This window comes from Urocitellus parryii, chromosome X (assembly GCF_045843805.1).
Source record: "Urocitellus parryii isolate mUroPar1 chromosome X, mUroPar1.hap1, whole genome shotgun sequence".
In the NCBI taxonomy this organism is placed as follows: Eukaryota; Metazoa; Chordata; class Mammalia; order Rodentia; family Sciuridae; genus Urocitellus; species Urocitellus parryii.
In genome coordinates this window covers 76,097,314-76,117,690 of record NC_135547.1, presented here as the reverse complement: position 1 = coordinate 76,117,690, position 20,377 = coordinate 76,097,314, and the positions used below count along the sequence as shown (strand labels likewise).

The following is a 20,377-nucleotide window of genomic DNA, read 5'->3' as shown; positions in this document are numbered from 1 at the left end:
TCATCCAGATATTTAGGACACATAAAGATAGCCAGAGAGGTTCAGAATAAAAAATAATTATTTCCCTCCACAATCACCTCCATAAAGCTAAAAATGCTTCTATATATTCTTTGACAATCAGTAGCTTACAAAAAGTAAGGTGATCATCTTTAGGCTTTATAGCTTAAGAAATGAGAAGTCTGGTGAAGAAACATGAAAAAGTAATAGAGCCTCTATAGGAATAATAAAGATGCTGGGGCTATTATGGGGAGAAAAAGACTAAACAAAAACTAAATTCCAGTTTCCCGGTCCCTAAGGGGTTGCTTACAGAAAGTCAGAATTAAACTATAAAAAAACAATTTCCAGAATGAAACCAAAGTGACTATGAAAGATAAGATATAAATCATTAGCATACCCAAGAGATTGTTTTCCTCCTGGAATGGAACCCCCATTTGACCCAGTTATCCCACACTATGCCTAAAGGACTTAAAAATCAGCATTCTACAGTGATGCAGCCACATCAATTTTATAGCTAAGCTATGGAACAAAACTTGGTGCCCTTCCACAGATGAATGGATAAAGAAAATGTGGTATATACATAATGGAACATTACTCAGCCATAAAGAATGAAATTATGACATTTTCCAGTAAATGGACGGAACTGGAGACTATCATGCTAAGTGAAATATGCCAATACCCCCCAAAAAAAACAAATGCCAAATTTTCTCTCTGATATGTGGATGATAACACATAAGGGAGAGGGAGAGAGGGAAGAATAGAAGTTCATTGGATTAGACAAAGGGGAATGAAGGGAATGGGGTGCAGGTATGAGAATAGCAAAGACAGTAGAATGAATCAAACATAACTTTTCTATGTTCATATATGACTATATACCTAGTGAAATTCTACATCATTACAATCACAAGAATGGGATCCTTGGGGCTGGGGATGTGGCTCAAGCGGTAGCGCTTGAGCTTGCCTGGCATGTGTGCGGCCCGGGTTCAATCCTCAGCACCACATACCAAGATGTTGTGTCCGCCGAGAACTAAAAAATAAATATTAAAAAATTCTCTCTCTCTTTAAAGAAAAAAAAAAGAATGGGATCCTAAATAGAATAAGTTATACTCCATGTATGTATGATATGTCAAAATATACTCTGTCATATATATCTAAAAAGAACAAATAAAATTTTTAAAGAAGAAATGTTTTCTGAGTATATTTCATTTTCTTCTTATTAAAATCATGGCCAAAGCAACTGCAAATGTCTTGTTGAAGAAATGTATTTATTTAGACTTTGCCTCAGAACAAAGATTGGCAGAGTCTACACAATTACATATAATTCAAATGTCCTTAAATAGTAGTAATTCCAATGTTAGGTTTGAGAATTTGGTATATCACCCAAATAAAAAAAAAAATCCCTTTCCCCTCCCTTGATACTAGAGATTGAACCTAGAGGTGCTTAACCACTGAACCACATGCCCAGCACCCCCTTTTCTATTTTGAGATAGGGAAGGGTCTTGCTAAGTTACTGAGATTGGCTTTGAACTTGCAATCCTCCTGCCTCAGCCTCATGAGTTGCTGAGATTATAGGCATGCACCACCAGGCCCAGCTCCTTTCCTTGTTTCTAAGTTAATTTCCCTTTTTATAGTGATGTGAGAAGAAAAGAAAGTTACAAGCTTTATAATTCTAGTTTGAGGGGGGAAAACAAGCATTACTGCTGCTAGCAATTTGGAAGGTTCAGAGAAAACCACCAATTGAATAGGTGAGCAGTTCTGGGCTCACATTTCCCTTGAGAGTTTTTCTACAATACTAAAAATAATTCCCTTCTAAGAAAATAAGTACTGTGCCAAAACAAGCATAAATTGTTATCCTGACTGTGAATGGTGTGGGGATATGTAGTTATTCCAATGTGAATCACTAAAATTAAAAAGTAAGATAAAATCTCAGTAGCAGTACAAAGATTTTAAAAAAATATCAGTACCAGGTTTAAAGAAAAAAAAATACAAATAGCATAGCTAAATTTCTAATAAAATTAGATTATGAAATTCAACTATACTAAATCCACACAGCTCAAGGAGATGAGCTCTAGTTTCCCAATTATTTTTTAAAATTTATTTATTTATTTTACTTAGGCATATGTGACAGCAGAATGCATTTTGATTCATTATACACAATTGCAGCTCAATTTTCATTTCTCTGGTCATACATGATGTAGTGTTGCACCATATGTGCAGTCACACATCTACCTACGATAATGATGTCCATCTCATTCCACCATCTTTCCTGCTCCCATTCCCCCTTGGTTTCCCAATTATTTAGTATTTGTCTCAAATAAATCCAGAACATACAAGTAAAGAGAAGTTAGCCTCATTTTTCACACTGTAGCTACATCCTTTATGTAGAATGAAGGTCAAATACCATTTAAGGTAACAGAATCTCATTCAGAATCTGGACAAGACATTCTAGAAGGTAGAAATTATTTAGAGAGGAACTGGAGTAATAAATTTCAATAGCCAAAGGTAGGATTTACATTTAGGGCCTGTCTCATTAAGTCCCAAAGAACTTAAAAATGCCTCCTTTTTCCCTAAATGAACCACCATTCCTTGTCTTATCACTATAGATACCTTTTACTACAGCTTTTTACTATAGAATAACAGCTTTTACTATAGAATAAAATTTACAGTAGGACTTGACTCTCCTGTGAGTGTGTGGTGGTGGGATACTAAATAGGGATTAAACCCAGGGGCACTCTACCACTGAGCTACATCCCTTTTTATTTTTTATTTTCATACAGGGTCTTGCTAAGTTGATGAGGCTGGTCTCAAACTTGCAATCCCCTGCTTCAGCCTCCTGCATCATTAGGATTACAAGTGTATGCCACTATACTCAGAACTTTTTTTTTTTTTTTTTTTTTAGAGATAAGGTCTCACTATGTTGCCCAGGATAGCCCCCATCTCTTGGGCTCAAGTGATCCTTCTGCCTCAGCCTCCTCAGTGCCTAGGACTATAGACACGTGCCACCATGCCCAATTTTAACTCATTTTAAAGCATTTACTAATATATGATAGGTATAATAGCAGCTCTGATGATTAAAAAAAATGTGAGACAAGACTCAGGTCCTTAACCTTGGTAACATTCAAGGCATCATGGAAAATACATACTCATAATCTCAATAAAGTTTAAAGTACTAAGGAACAGTAGGGAAAGGAACAACTATCAGAGTAAGTCAATGTTATAGACCACATCAATGAAATTGTTTTCACCCAGTCAACAATGATATACTCACTAACTGCCAACTTCCAGTGAACATTTTCCAGACCTGACCTTAGTAGCAACCTTTTGTTACATATAAAACTGATACATTTTCCTGGTAACTAATTCAATGGCTTCTATAGCACCACTCTCTACTGTCTTTCCTTGTCCCATACCTTTTTATCTTTGGCCTTTTGGTCATTCAACAGATATTTACTACTATGTGCCATACATTATCCTAAGATATATGGTTATGTATGACAGCCCTGATTCCTGCCTTCATGCAGATTACAGCTATTTAAACTCTTACCAGATTTAATCCATTATATCTACCCGTGTTCATCTTTCTTTCTACACTTTGCCCAACTCTGTATACCAACCACGATAACTTACATAAGATGAACATAAGAAAGTTAACATTGACTTATAATACCTCATGGAAAAGTTTTATTGCTCCTGGTACCAGAGTTGCCTTGAAAACAACTTACAGAACTTTAGAAACTTACATTACAGAAACTTCAGCCCTGATACAAAAGTCTATTTTCCTCAATGTCTTTTTCCTTTAACAAATATCATCTTTACTTTCCCAAACTGATATTTTTGAAAATGTGAAATTTGATGTAGACTTAGAACATTCTTATGTGTATTTTTCACCAAGAGAGTGTACTATCTCATTACAAGCATGGGATATTAGAGAGATGCTGCCTTAACAGGCTGCTGTATCACTATCTCAATACAGAGCACAACAGATCTAGTGAGTTATGGATATTGTATATCTATTCCCAATCAAATTTAAGCAGAAATTGAAATTTTGAACAAAGCAGTACTGTCACAGAAATGAAATGCAAAATAACAGTTACCACTGGGCAACTGTCCTCTATTTCAGCTATAATTAGTTTAAAACACAGTGGAAATCCAATTTAGATATTTTTTCAGAAACATTCATAATAACATCCTTTGCCATATTGAGTCCTATATGATGAATTTGATGAAGAAAGGCATGTACTATTTGTCTAACTTAAAATTTTCCTTAAACAAAAGCACACATTTACATGAAGAATTATCCATACCATATTGTCAAATGAAAAATGCAAATTGTAAACACGATGTATATATAGGATTTACCGCATCAAAAAAGAAAAGCATATTTCAGATTAAACCTAACACTGGCTACTATGGAGAATGAGATGGGAGATGAGGAAGGAAGAGGTGAAATTTTTTCTTTTCATGTTATGTAATTCTACAGTTTCTTTCTTTCTTTTGGTCAATGAGTACATCCATACTTTTTGTGATGAAACATTACTTTAAATCACATATTTCCATTTTACAGAACATCATTTGATTATTTTAAAGATTTTATAGCAGTGACAAATCTCAAGTGTTACAAGGAAAAAGGCATTCTCCTTAATTACTATTTTTTTTGTAATAAACAGTTACAACCTTTTGGGAACACAATTTTAGAACATTTATCAAATTTTCTTTCAGATATTTTTTCCCCACAAGTACACAGTATTAATGAAATATAAAAAGTGAAAAACTGAAAGCCATCATTACAGAAAACTACAAATGACTATCAAGTAAATAAATTACAATGCATACAATCCATGAAATGGAATGTGCTAAAAAGAACATATACATATAATAACATGGGAAGAAGATCAGTGAATATATCAATTCTCCCCAAAATGAACTATGGGTTTAATTCAATGCTTATCAAAAAAGTCCAGTAAGAATTTTGTACATACAGATTATCTACTAAAAATTTATGTGGAAAGGTTAAAAGAACTAGAATATAGAACAGTTTTGAAAAAGAGTTGGGGAAATCACTCTACCTGAAGACAAGTCTTCCTATACAGCTACAGTACTCAAGGCGGGTACACAGAGACAGATACACACAGATCAATGGACCAACCAACTCAACAGATTTTTTTATAGAAGTACTACAAAGCAATTCAACAGGAAAAGGCTAGTCCTTTCAATGAATGAAACTAGAACAACTGAACGTTCACAGGGAAAAGAAAAGTACTTCAACCTGAACTTCAAACCATACACAAAAACTAATTCAGAACAGATCATGGATTTAAATATAAAATGCTTAAACTATAATCTTCTAGAAGAAAGCATAAGAAAAACCCTTTGTGACTTAGATGAGACAATGACAAACAAACACCAAAATCATAATCCATAAAAGAAAAAATTAATCATTTCAAGAAAATTAGACATTTCTGCTCTCCATAAAATACTGTTAGGAGTGTGAAAGGGTAATGTATAGGCTGGGAGAAAAATCTTTGCAAATCATATATGTAATAAAAGTCTTATGTTCCTAGAATAAAGAACCCTCAGAACTCATTAATAATAACAATTAAAAAAAAAAAAACACCTGAGCCAAAGAAATAGATACTTCTCAAAAGAAAATATACAGATGGAAAATACACACATGAAAAGACACTCAACATTATAAGCCATTAGGGAAATGTAAAGCCACAAATGATAGAATAGCTAAAATTAAAAAAGAAGTATTGATAACAAATTGCTATAGAGAAAATAGATCACTGATACACTGCTGCTGAGTATATAAAATGGTGATGCCATCACAATGAATATAGCATCTTCTTACCAAACTAAACATACTACTCTTGGGTATTTACCCAGAGAAATGAAAACATATTCACACAAAGCCCTGTACATGAATGCTCATAGCAGGTTTATTCATGATAACAAAATACCAGAAACTTGAACATCCTTCAATGAATAATGAATGAACAAATCCTGACCTGACATATCCATACAATGGAATACTACTCAAAAATTTAAAAGGTGAACTATCATTACATGTTAACAACTTGGATGGATATCAAGGGAATTATGCTTTGTGATAAAAGTTAAATTTCAAATAGTTACACATATTATTCAAATACCAAAACAATTGAGATAGAGAATAGTTAAGTGCAACAGGGACAGTGGATGCTTCTGTGTGGGATGCAAATACAAATAGGGAGTTCTTTTGTGGTGATAGAACAGTTCTAAATCTTGATTGTGGTGGTGGATACAAGAACCTATAAATGGCATAAAATTTCACAGAAGTATATACACACACATGCACAAATGAATACAGAGCTTTAAAAGGGCAAAAACTGAATTAGGTCTGTAATCTTATTAGCATTAATGCATGAGTTATCAATTTCCTAGTTTTGATTGGAGAAAAGCTAAGTGAAGGGCTCACAGGACACTAGTACTGTTTTTCTGTAATTTCCTAAATCTATAATTAACTCAAAATTAAAAGTTAAAGAAAAATACTCAGAGTTGAGTATGGTGGCGCAACCTATAATCCCAATGATCTGGGAGGCTGAGGCAGGAGGATAGTAAGTTCAAGGCCAGCCTCAGCAACAAAGCAGGAACCTTTGTCAAAATAAAAAGGGCAGGGGGTGGCAGAGTGCCTCTCTGGGTTCAATCACCATACTAAAAACAAATATGGAATAACCATGTATAAAATGGCAATGGCAATTTTTATAAAGCAAAATTTCTAAAACGATGCATAACTACAAACATGTTTTATACAAGCACAGAAAAAATAAGGATATATACCAAACTATTATCTCTGGGGGATGAAACTATGGGAGACGGGAGTAGGAAGGTAGAGGCTTGAACGTTTAATTTTATACATTTCTTAATTGTTTGAGCTTTTAATAAGAGGCACAATTTTTTAAAAAAGGATCTGACAGGAACGTGGGCAACAGATTTAAACCAAGTAAATCTAAACACTGGGACATTCGCCAGTGTTTAGACTTAATTTTAATTTATAAGTTGACTTATTATTCTAGGACAAGAATTAATAATAACTCTGGGACTTCTGGGTGTACCTCATGACTAATTTTTTTTTAATATTTATTTTTTAGTTTTCGGTGTTTGTATGTGGTGCTGAGGATCGAACCCAGGCCGAACGCATGCCAGGCGAGCGCACTACCGCTTGAGCCACATCCCCAGCCCATGACTAATGTTAATGCTCCATTAAACCCAGGCTTTAAATAGCAAACAAGTGAGTCAAAAGAGAAAGAGAAAGTTGGAAGAGAGAGGATAAAAGGTTGAAGGTATGTTTGAGATTCCACCAGGACACCCATGAGGTTTAGAAGGTGATTGGGGAACACTGATTTTACCTAACATGGTTGAGTCATTAGGAAAGAGTTGGTAGTTGAAGTTAGAGGAATAGGCAGAAACTCAGCAAAGGAGAACCAAAGAGAAATGGTTTAAAAAAGTAAGAATAAAATAGTTGAAAGTTGTCACATAAGCCAATCACAACACAGCTTCAAGAAAGGAATGGTATATTGACTAACAATGTAGAAGACCAATGTGAGGTCAAAATAGGGATCAAGTAGGTACTAACCTATTCTATCTGGCAATTTTGTGATCCTGTTTACCTGGTAGACTGGGCAGGATAGAAGCCTGATTAAAGCTAAGTAAAGCATGAATAGTTAACAGAGAAAGATGTTACATACTCAAAAATCCTGGCTATTATAAAAAGAGAATGAAATCTTGATACATTCGATAGTATCAATGAACCTTGGAAACATCATGCTACACAAAATAAGCCAGACACAAAGAACAAATATTGCATGAATTGTGATACCTAGAATAGGTAAAATCACAGAGACAGAGGGAGAATAGAAGTTACCAGAAGCTGGAGGAAGGGGTAGATGAAGAGTTATTGATAAATGGGTACAGAGTTTCTGTTTGGAATAACAACAACAAAAAAAATCTGGAAATGGATAGTGTTAATGGTTGCACAACATTGTGAATGTACTTAATGCCAAAGATTTTGGTTAAAATGACAAGTTTTTATGTATAAAATAAAAACAAAAGAAGTCTGGCTGTAATGAGAAAGACAAAAAAAAAAAAAAAAATTGACACCCAGAGGCTAAAGCAGGACTGGGGAATTTTTATTCTCTTTAATGATGTGAGAGACTTTATCTTTATGTGGTAATAGTTGAATCTTAGCCCCAATAATTGATAGAAAAAAAAACAAGACATATTTGTTCTACAAATTAATCCATAAATTAAATGAGCTTTAATACAATTTATTTAAGGGCAAGTTAGAATCTAACAAATATGAGCCTAGAGTTTAGTTGGAATAATAGGTGAAGACACTAATAAGTTGAAAATTTTGAAGCCTAGTGATAAAAACAGTGATATTATCTAGTGATAACAGCATTAGTCTAGACAAATAGGTCAATGAAGCATAACAGAGAGCCCCCAGCTAAGTTAAAGAACACATAACAATTTAGTCATAAAAGTAGTCTTTCAATTAGTAGGATAGACTGTTCCATAAATATAACTTAAACACTTTGACTAATCATTTGGGAAAGAAAACTTAGATATTTACCTTTTATTTTAGATTATATTTTTAAAAATGAATAGACATTTAAAATACCTAGAAATAAATCTAGCCAAGAAAATGAAAGACATCTATATGAATAATTAGAACAGTGAAGAAAGAAATTAAAGACTACACTAGACAATGGAAAGACCTCTCATGATCATGCACAGGCAAAATTAATATTGCTACAATGGCCATATTACAAAAAGCAATATACAAACTCAATGCAATTTCCGTCAAAATATCATTGACACAAAAACTTGAAAAAAAATCCTAAAATTCATCTGGAAGAATAAAAGACCCAGAATAGAAAGCAATGCTGGAAGCAACACAGTATCTGACTTCAGTGACAAATGCACACAGATAGTCATCTGATTCTTGACAAAGATACCAAAAATATATAGTGAAGACAGCCTTTTTAACAAATGGTACTCTCACCCTGCACAAAAGTCAACTCAAAATGGATCAAAATCCTAGCAATTACACCAGAAATTTGCAATTCCTAGAAGAAAATATAGGGTCAACATTCCTAACATACAGGTAGAGGCAACAATTTCCTCAATAGGACTCCTAAAGCTCATAAAATAACATCAAGAATTAAGGAATGGGATGACATCAAATTAAAAAGTTTCTGTACAGGGGCTGGGGGTTGTAGCAGTAGAGTGCTTGTCTAGCACATGTGAGGCTCTGGATTCGATCCTCAGTGCCACATAAAAACAAATAAATAAAATAAAGATGTTGTGTCTAGTTATAACTAAAAAATAAATATAAAAAAATAAAATTACGTTCACTTAAAAAAAAGCTTCTATACAGCAAAAGAAACAATTAATAATGTGAAGAAAGAACCTAGAGAATGGGAAAAAATCTTTGCTAGCTACAGAATAATATCCAGAAGAACTAAAAAAACTTAACACCAAAAGCCAAATATCCCAATTAATAAATGGGCAAATGAACTAAACAGATACTTCTCAAAAGAGAAAATGCAAATGGTCAACAAGTATATGCAAAAATATTCAACATCTTTAGCAATTAGAGAAATGCAAATCAAAACTACAGTGAGACTTCATCTCACTCCAGTTAGAATGGCAACCATCAAGAATATAAGCAATAATAAACATTGAAGAGGATGTGGGGGGAAAGGACCACTCTCACACTGTTGGTGAGATTTCAAACTAATAGAGCCACTATGGAAATTGGTATGGAGGTTCCACAAGACTAGGAATTGAACCATCATATGGCCCAGTACACCAAACCTCAGAATTTATCCTAAGGAATTAGTCAACATACTATAGCAATACATGAATACACCTATATTTATAGCAGCACAATTCACAACAGCCAAATTATAGAACCAGTCTAGGTGTCCTCAGTGGATGAATGGAAAAGGAAATGTGGTGTATATATATATACAATGAAGTTTTGCTCATCCATAAAGAATGAAATTATATAATTTGCAGGAAAATGGATGGAACATGAGAGCACTGAATCCAGCAAAATAAGTCAAACTCAAAAAGCCAAGAGTTGTATGTTTTCTCTCACATGTGGAAGATAGAGAGGAGAAAGGAAAAGAAAAGGGGTAGCTCATAATAATAGAAGGGAGACCAGTAGAATAGAGGAAAGGGATCAGGGTGAAGGAGGGAAGGAAAAGGAAAATGTTGGGGAACAATACTGACCAAATATATTGCCATATCCTGTACATGTACAAATATCTAACCACAAATTCCACTATTATGCATAATTGTAACGCACCAATAAAAAAAATGAAAGAATGAAAAGGGGAAAAATTACATTCATTAGGAAAAACACAGGCATTTTTGGGGTTGGAAAGATCTTTTGAACAATTATACTAAAGACAAAAATACCATAAATAAAATTAAGACCTTCTATGCATGATAGAGTAACTACTATTAGATTAGTCCTGCCACTGTACTCAGAAAACTGGGGTGGGGTGGGGGGAAACAAATGAAACAAGTGTTTTCAGAAAATTTAGTGCAAGACTGTGTGATCCCTGAGAAAGGAAAATCCTGGAAGTGAGCCCCCGGCTTTCTGCTAGAGGTTTCTGCTGAACCCAGGCCAAAGTAGAGACAGATTGAGTTTGAGGAGGCTAACAAAGACAGCTGGAAAATGCAGGGTAGATTGGTGAGGAGGGACCTCCACAGAAAAATAACTTAAAATCCTCAGAGGCTACAAAGATAGAGTCAGCTAATATGCAACAAAGGTGCCAAAAACATGGCAGAGAAAAAAAAAATAGACTTTTAACAAATGGTGCTAGGAAAACTGGATCTCTATATGTAGAAGAATGAAACTAGATCCCTATCTTTCACCCTGCACAAAAGTCAACTCAAAGTGGATCAAAGACCTAGAAATTCGACCAGAAACTTTACAATTGCTAGAGAAAAAACCAAGTTCAACACTGGAACATACTGATAATCAAGGTATTGACTTCCTTAAAGATTCTTAAAGCTCAAGAAATAAAGACCAAGAATTAACAAGTACAATGACATCAAATTAAGAAGCTTTTGAACAGCAAAGAAAAAAATGTGAAAAGAGAGCCTACAGAATGGAAGATCTTTGCCAGCTGCTTCACTGACGGGATTAATATCCAGAATATATAAAAACTCAGAAAACTTAACACCAAAAAGCCAAAACCCCAAAGTGGGCAAAAGAACTAAACAGACACTTCTCAAACGAAGAAATACAAAATGGCTAACATGGGAAAACAATGTTCAACATTCCTAGCAATCAGGGACATACAAATCAAAACAATTACAGTGAGATTTCATCTCACTCCAGTTAGAATAGCAATCATCAAAAATACAAACAATAAAAAAATGCTGGTGAGGAAGTGGGGGGAAAAGGTACACTCACACACTATTGATGGGACTGCAAATTAGTGCGACCACTTTAGAAAGCTATATGGAGATTCCTCAAAAGACCAGGAATGGATGACCCAGCTATGCCACTATTTGGTATTTCTCCAAAAGAACTAAAATCAGCATATTCTAGTGATACTAGCACATCAATGTTTATAGTGACACAATTTACAATAGCCAAGTTATGGAACCAGCCCAGGTGTCTGTCAAAGAATGGATAAAGAAAATGTGGCATATATAAACAATAGAGTTTGACTCAGCCAAAAAGAGGAATGAGATTATGGCATTTACTTGTAAATGGATAGAACTGGAGAACATCACTCTAAGTGAAATAAGATATACTCAAAATCAAGGGTTGAATGCTCTCAAAAGCAATAAGCTAGAGCAAAATAAAACAGGTGTGGCGTGGAGAGGAATCCCATGAAAATGGAAGGGAGACCAATGGATTAAAGAAAGGGGATATAGAGGAGGCAGGAAAGATGGGAAAAGGGAGGAACTATACAATTGACCAAACTATGCTACATATGTTTATGAATATACCACAGTGAAGTTCATCTTTATGTATAACTATAAAGCACCAATTTTTAAAAAGTTAAATAATTAGAAGACCAGTAAAGGGAAAAAGGGTAAGGAAGTACTAGGGACTGAAGTGGAACAAATTATATTCCATGCCACATATGATTATGTCAAAATGAACTCCAATATTATAGAGGTTCCCTTTAATCGCTGGCTGAATGCTAAGGTGGACATGTGCAGAACAAGACTCCACAAAGCCAGGCAAAGGATTCAATAAACTTAACAACTATCAGAGTTCACAGAATGTTTGGAATTATTCAAAAGCGTTGGAGGGAAAATCCTCTCTGTTGGGCACACTGGCTCACAACTAATCTGTGACTTGGAGGCTGAGGCAGGACTTGAAGCTTGAGGCCAGCCTTGGCAACTTAGCAATACTCTGTCTCAAAATCAAATATTAAAAAGGGCTTGGGGGCTGAGGTTGTGGCTCCAAGGTAGAGCACTTGCCTAACATGTGTGAGGCACTGGGTTTGATTCTCAGCACCACATATAAATGGTCCATTGACAATTAAAACAAATCTTTTTTAAAAAAAGGGGACTTGGGATATGGCTTAGTGGAACACCCATGGGTTCAATCCCCAATACTTGTCCCCCACACACCAAAAGAGAAAAAACCTCTTAAGGAAAAGTTTCCTTTTTGGCAAATTTATTTTATATCTAGATCATGGTGGTCCGACTGAGCATTCTGAAGTATCCAGCTCTCAGGTTTTATGGCACATGCCCTACCTATCTGAGAGTTCATCCTGAAGATAGAGGATTTCTTTTCTTATGTGTGTGGTGATGGGGATTGAACCCAGTGCATTGTGCATGCTAGGCAACCACTCTACCAACTGAGCTACATCCCCAGCCCAATAGAGGACTTCTAAACCGAACTTGATTTTTAGTTTTAAGAAAACTGGAAAGGGCTGGGGATGTAACTCAAGAGGTAGAGCTCTTGCTCAGCATGTGTAAGACCCTGGATTCGATCCTCTGTGTGATAAAAAACAAAAGAATAAGCACACTGGAAGAGAACTTTGCCATGGAATCCTTGGGAAAAGGGATCTCACCATTACTAGCTTACCATCACCTATTTAACCAAATATTAAATAGTGAGGCCTCTACCAACTGTTTCTTATGGCTTTGATGAATCTGGCAAAAAAGGAAAAAGTATGGTGTTTTTAAGAAGGGATTTATCTGAATAGATCTTTCCTTTAACCAAAACAGAATACTGTATACCTTTTGGGACTACTGAAAGTAAGTCTACCAACTTAACATTTTGGGCTTAACATAATTAATGTTCTTTCTAAATCCTATTTGAACACGAACAGAGGTTCTGATATTGATCTAGCACCTACGTGGTAGGTAGAAAGCATAAGGGCTTGAATTCTACAGCATACAGTCTGTTGTCGCCAAGCACAAGGCTGAATTCTCATGTAAGTTCTGCATCCTTTTAGTTACTGTTAAAAGGATAGTTACTTACCTTTTATTTTTTACCTAATAACCCCTAATTTTAGCATGAAGCATTCTGGCTATATATATGATCTAAATATGTGACTAGTGAAGTCGATAAAGTACTATAGAAATATGCTTCTATGTAATATTTATGTGAAGGATCTGAAGGAAATCAAAATAAGAGCCAGGCATGATGGTGGGTACTTGTAATCCCAGACACTCAGGAAGCTGAGGCAGAAGAATCACTGGAGCCCAGGAGTTTGAGACCAACCTTGGAAAATAGTGAGACTCGCCAATCTCAAAAACTAAATACTAAACATAGGGGGTGGATATGTAGCACAGTGGTACAATGCATGACTAGCATGTGAGAAGCCCTGGATTTGATCCCCAGTACTGGAAGAAAGGAAAAAACCTGCAGATTTTCAGGGCAAAATGGTTTGCACCTCCACTCCAGCCAAACATATCCTAGGCTATATCCAGAATGTTGTCTTTACTGAAAACTGCTTCACCTCTGAAAGATTCAATTCCAATATGCTTTCTTATCACAACCTTGCATCTGGTCTAGTTAAGAAGGTATCAATTTCTATCTCCACAATCTGTCTCCATCTTTTCATTCTTAATGCTACTTACCTTCGTTCAGGACCTTAGTATTTTTAACTTGGACTGTCGTCAATAGTTTCTTTATTGGTCTCCATATCTCATCCACTTCCAATTCATTCTTTGGATAGCTTCCAGAATTATCTTAATAAACACTTGGTATGTCCCCCTCTCCTAATGACTTAATGTGATGTAATAAGCCTTTCATGATTTGGCCCTTGTGTACCTTTAAAATCATACCTCAACTACAAAACCTAGCTAGCTCCCACTCCGCACTCTAGCTAAACTTAACTATTTGCACTCCCATCTACTTTTCCATCTATGTTGTCTCTCTCTGGAACTTCTACCCCTATCCTTCTCCACTTGACTATCTGATTGACATGGTAGTTCCTCAATAATGAGCCATCATAATCATCATCCTTCAGTATTCAGCTCAGTAGTTACTTCCTCTAGGAAAAGTTTCCTGACTCCAATACCAGGAGAAGACATATAAAGGATAAAATAAAAAGCAGTCCTAACCCTTTATCTCAGAAATAACCACTATTATTACTTTAGTGTGTTTCCCCCAACCTTTTTTTCCTATGTATATACATCTTAAGGAAAAAAAAAAAAAACAGTATGACTGAAACAAACAGCCTTATGTTCTGCTTTTCTTATTTAACATTGTGAGCATTTTTTGGTTATTTCAAAAAAGAGCTTTTAATTAAATAAATAACACTATAATCATTCCTTTATATTAACCATTTAGGTTTTGAAGGATCATTTATAGGCCACTGAAGTTTGTATTAATTTATTTTCCACCGAGTACATGATTGCTTAGCATCATCTTAATTTTTATATCCATACATGTTTACCAGACTATAAAGTCTGTTGGCTTAACCATTTTTAAGTCTCTCAGCTACCAAACAGCTTTCCAAATGTCTCATCATTTTATACTGCCACACCAATAATGTGAGAGCATCAGCCTTACCAATATTGAGTCCTTTCATTAAATATTGAGCTTGTTCAGTAGGTGAATAAACATTTATGGTCCACTAAAGCATTTGTATTATTTTCCACCAAGAGCACATGAATGCTTAGCATGATCTTTATTTCTTTACCTTTTACCCATGTATGTTTACCTGACTATAAAGTCTGTTGGCTTAACTATTTTTAAGTCCCTCGACTACCAGATAGCTTTCCAAATGTCTCACAATTCTATACTTCCAAAACCAATATGTGAGAGCACCAGCCTTACCAGCATTGAATACTTTCATTAAATATTGAATTTATCCAATAGGTGAAAAGAAAAATGGTATCTCTTAATTTCAATTTGCATTTTTGATTATTTGTGCAATGGAATGTTTATTCATATTGACTAGCTATTATTTTTGTCTTCTCTGACTCATCCATCTGCCCTCTGCTGCTTCTACTATTAGCATCTTCTGGTTTTTTTCTTATTGCTTTATCCCTTCTGTCTTAAATCAGGCATCACCAAGTCAACCAGACTTTCTGTAATTTTTGCTCATCACTTGCTTTTATTCAGTCTTTTTGTTAAGACATTTGTAAACCCACCAATACTTCCATCACCAGGTTTTTAGATAATTAGCTTTAGGTGTTTTCCAGAAATAATAACAGAGAGGTAACTGACCTGACAAGAGGCATTTTCACTCTCTAATTTCCAATAAGAAGAGTACAAGGGAGAAAGCAGATTCTTTCAACCCAACCCAAAAGGAATAAAAATGGAAGGCTCATCTACTACTTCCTTTAATGAAACACACGATATAGTCAAGTATAATTCCCTGAACTTGTCCTGTTCTTTTATTCTTCCATGGTATTGAATATTCCAGAATATGCCATTTCCTTGATCTCCTCCCTTTTCTCCCTCCAATTCTCTGTCTCTTCTATTTGTTAAACTTAGAGCCACCATAAATAAAACTGTTATTATAGGGTAAAATCAAATTATCATGTGGATTCTTAGTTGAGACCTCAGAATGTTAAAAAAAAAAAAAAGTCTCTCAAAGCCCTTATCTCCCTCTTCTATTTTTCTTAAAAAAAAAAAAAAAATTGTGGGATTATTGTTTCCCTGCTTTGTTGTTTTCCCATTTAGGATAAAGTAAAATTATTGAGTATGATGCACAATGCCTTCTGACTCAACTCCTACCTCTCTCTCTAAACACATAACTCATTAGTCAGTTACCAAAATGTACTTTTTTTTTTTTTTTTTGGTGGTACTAGGGTCTGAACCCAGGGGTGCTCTAAAACCAGGTAATATCCCCAGCCCTTTTTTTCATTTTGAGGCGGGGTCTTGCTAAATTGCCATGGCTGGCCTCAAACTTGTGATCGATCCTTCTGCCTCAGCCTCCCAAATTGCTGAAGATTACAGACATGCACCACAATACCTAACTAACATGGACATTTAATTGCATCCACAACTTGTTTCTTAAACCTATTATGCAATTTCAGGTCTCTTGTGTCTTTACATACTGCTCTTCTCACTACCTAGAACATTTTCTCCTTCACATGCTTTGCCTAGCAAACTGTATTGATCCCAGCTCATGAAAAACTCTCCCAGAAGGCTTCCTCTACATCTTACTCTCATTTAGTCTGTCCTGTGATACGCTGTACATGCTTCTAACATAAGTGTTAATAATTTTTTTTTTCTTTTCTGTTTCCCCAACTAAGCTATAACCAATTTTGGGGAAGGAACTATATCTAATTTGATTTTGTACTTGGAATATCTATTATGCCAGCATAAATAAGGTACTCAATTCAATGTTTGCTTAAGAAGTGAGTTACTCAGAAATGAACTTCATAAACTTGTTTATGAAGCCCTCCTTAACCCTTAGGTTAAGATACTCCTTACCTTACTGTCCTCTAGTGCACTTTATACATCCTTTTGTTATGTCCCTTATCAAGCTGCATTTTAACTCTACCAACTGAATTGTGAATTATTTGAGAACAGTGAACATCTTTACTATCAGGAGATTAAGTAACGAGCACAGAGCCTAGCATGTATTATTCAATTAGTTCATGTACTGAATACAACTCCATGCATCAAGGAAGCTTACCATGTTCTAAAGTCACACATTCCCCTAAGCTCCATCTAAGGGCCTCGGGCATAGGTAAGTTTTCATATCTTATGGAAACGCAGTGATGACTCAAAGCCCAAAGTAATATCCATTTGATTTTTATTCGCACCTCATTTTTCTGTGCTTTACAGAATTTCAAAAGTAAGCATCGACTACTTTTTCATCATTAAAAGTTTAATAGCAAGCTTTACAGAACACTCACTAACATGTGTGCCTGTTTTAAAAAAAAAGCAGACTAAATCACTTGACTGATTCAGCTGACTACCACTTCTCAAGGCTGCTGCATACACTTTAATAAAGCTAACTAATGTTAGATGGATGGAGGATGGACAGATGGATGGAAAGAGAGAAAAAAAGAGAAATACCCACCATTGTACTTAACACTGTTGGCCAGAATAAGGTTTACATCATCTAGAAAGCTCTCCCGACTCTGGTACTTGTGCTTGGAGATATTCTATGACATAAAAAAATCAGAAACTTAGATACAAATATAAAAAGATAGCAATTACAAAAAAAAGCATTTTAGACCAAGTCACTCACCTTACGTATAGTCTCTAAATCCATTGGATTGACAATCACTTTGTAATAATCTGGAACAAACTTCTTATTAACTGGGTGATGAAATGGCCAGGACTAGTAAAAAAGAACGCAAGCACAGGAAATTAAATGGTTTTTCATTTTTGTTTGTTTTTAATTTTTTACAGTACTGGGGATTGAACCCACAGCAATCTACCACTAAGGTACATCCTAGACTTTTTTTTTTTTTTTTTTAAAGAGAGAGTGAGAGAGGAGAGAGAGAGAGAGAGAAAATTTTTAATATTTATTTTTTAGTTCTCGGCAGACACAACATCTTTGTTGGTATGTGGTGCTGAGGATCGAACCCGGGGTGCACGCATGCCAGGCGAGCGCGCTACCGCTGAGCCACATCTCCAGCCCCCATCCTAGACTTTTTAAAAAATATTTTTTATATTTTATTTTTTAGTTGTGGTTGGACACATTACCTTTTATTTATTTTATGTGGTGCTGAGAATTGAACCCAGGGCCTCACATGTGCTAGGCAAGTACTCTACCACTGAGCCACAACCCCAGCCCATCCTAGACCCTTTTCAAAATTTATTTTGAGACAGAATCTCACTAAACTGAACAGGCTGGCCTCTTATTTGCAATCCCCCTGGCCTCAATTTCTCAAGTCATATTACAGAGATTTCAAGTGTGTGCCACCATGCTTAGCTGGAAATCATTTTTTTAAACTCATTTCTTTTTTAAAAATATATATTTTAATTGTCGACCATCCTTGTTTATATGTGGTGCTGAGAATCGAACCCAGTGCCTCACACATGCCAGGCAAGTACTCTACCTCTGAGCCACAACCCCAGCACTGGAAACCATTCTTTACACCAGATATTCTCATCTTTTGTTGGGTCACAAATATTCCTGATGCAATTTATAGACCTTTTCCCCAGAAAAACTCATGTTCATATAAACTTTTGTGTATTATTTAAGGAGTTCAGGGGTCCCTAAGAGTTCCTATGCCCTGATCATTAACAGTTAAAATTCCTTATTCTTAAGGTTCAATTCCTAGTACTACACACATGAAAAAATAATAAATTTTCTAAGTCTCATCCAGAAATTTTATAGCATTACACACTTAGAACATATGCCTACAATGCATAAGAAAACTTGGTTCAGAATTTCTGGGAAGGCTCATTACAACAAAGTGGTTCATAGAATCAATAAAACAGATTTGATGATAGCCCTGCCAAAAAGTTGAAAATGGCAAACCCCATCCCCCACACCCAAAAGACAACAAACACGGTTATTATCACAGTGTTTATATAAAATCACCTCTAAATCAACAGCCATCTATTAGCTGGCATCCTTTCTCTATAGCACTATTCAGGAGCACACAAATACTGAATATAAAACAAGAGGATCTCTTTTTTGTTTTGGTGGGGGGGTTAATAGGGCTTGAACTCAGGGGCACTAAATAACTGAGTCATACCTACAGCCCTTTTTAGTTTTTATTTTGAGACAGCGTCTTGCTTAGTTGTTTAGGCCCTTACTAAGTTGCTGAGGCTGGCCTCAAACTTTTGATCCTCCTGCCTCAGCCTCCCAAACTGCTGGGATTATAGGTATATGCCACTGCTCCCGGCTTTGGCATCTTTGATTTTAATGATGGAGTACTCACAGAGTAGAAATGTTGACATTTAAAATTATGTACGAGTTTCTATAACCTGACATACACAATTGTTAAGAATATAATATACACATACATATGCTATACTTTCTTTCCTTTCCCCTCACAATATTTAGCAGAAACCACTTACGTCTGGAACTGCCATCATTTTTTGGGTGACAATGTTGTCTAGAATGAAGGAAAATGCCACTTGATCATCATCATCAAGCAAGGGATTGATAGCTTTCTCTAAACGAGCCAATTTATCTTCTTTCTGAAATAAAACAAAACCAAGCCAAGATAAAAGTTTCCCAGATATAAATATAAAGATGAGGAGTATCTTTCTAAAAGTTTCCCAGATGTTTTCCTGTGGTGCAATCCCCATATAAAAATTAAGGATTGGGCTGGGGATGTGGCTCAAGCGGTAGCGTGCTCGCCTGGCATGTGTGTGGCCTGGGTTCGATCCTCAGCACCACATACAAATAAAGATGTTGTGTCCACTGAAAACTTAAAAATAAATAATAAAATTCTCTCTCTCTCTCTCTCTCTCTGTTTAAAAAAAAAAAAAAAGGATAATTTAAGGTTCAGCAAGCTTTTTTATGACCCTTGCCCCAAACAAGTTGAACTCTGAAATATCATTTGGTTCTAGGTGAAAAGTATAGAGAGATACTCCAGAATATAAGGGTCAAAAAGGATGTTTCAACAACTTCCTTAGATATTCTACATTCTAGAACACTAAAAGTATACATCCCTGCACATCAACAGCTTGGCTCCCACAACAAAAACACCTTTAGTAAATAAGGCTTTATTCATCATACTGGGTTTTTTTTTTTAAATGTAGAACAATATATTACTAAACACACTGAACATTGATTAGTCACTATTGATTAATAATTTTATTATTAATCAAAGAGAACTTAACCCAATAAATTCATTTCAGACTCTGTATATTAAAAAACTCTGTGTTCCCACTGTTCCACATCCACCTCAACATAGTTTTGTTTTTTAATTTTAGCCTTTCTAATGGGTACTAGTAGTACTTAATTGTGGCTTA

The 20,377-nt window shown here is 35.3% G+C and overlaps 1 protein-coding gene across 5 annotated transcripts in view; it reads right to left on the bottom strand.

The window, feature by feature from the left end:
* Taf1 (TATA-box binding protein associated factor 1) overlaps positions 1-20,377 on the bottom strand; it is a 77,497-nt gene that overhangs the window by 16,454 nt on the left and 40,666 nt on the right. For all 5 annotated transcript variants that reach the window (XM_077793560.1, XM_026412598.2, XM_026412599.2 and 2 more), the window contains exons 30-32: positions 19,475-19,597; positions 17,688-17,780; positions 17,517-17,601 (exon numbers count right to left, since the gene is read on the bottom strand). In XM_077793560.1, the coding sequence (XP_077649686.1) occupies positions 17,517-17,601; positions 17,688-17,780; positions 19,475-19,597 (301 nt within the window). The remainder of the gene's footprint in view (positions 1-17,516; positions 17,602-17,687; positions 17,781-19,474; positions 19,598-20,377) is intronic.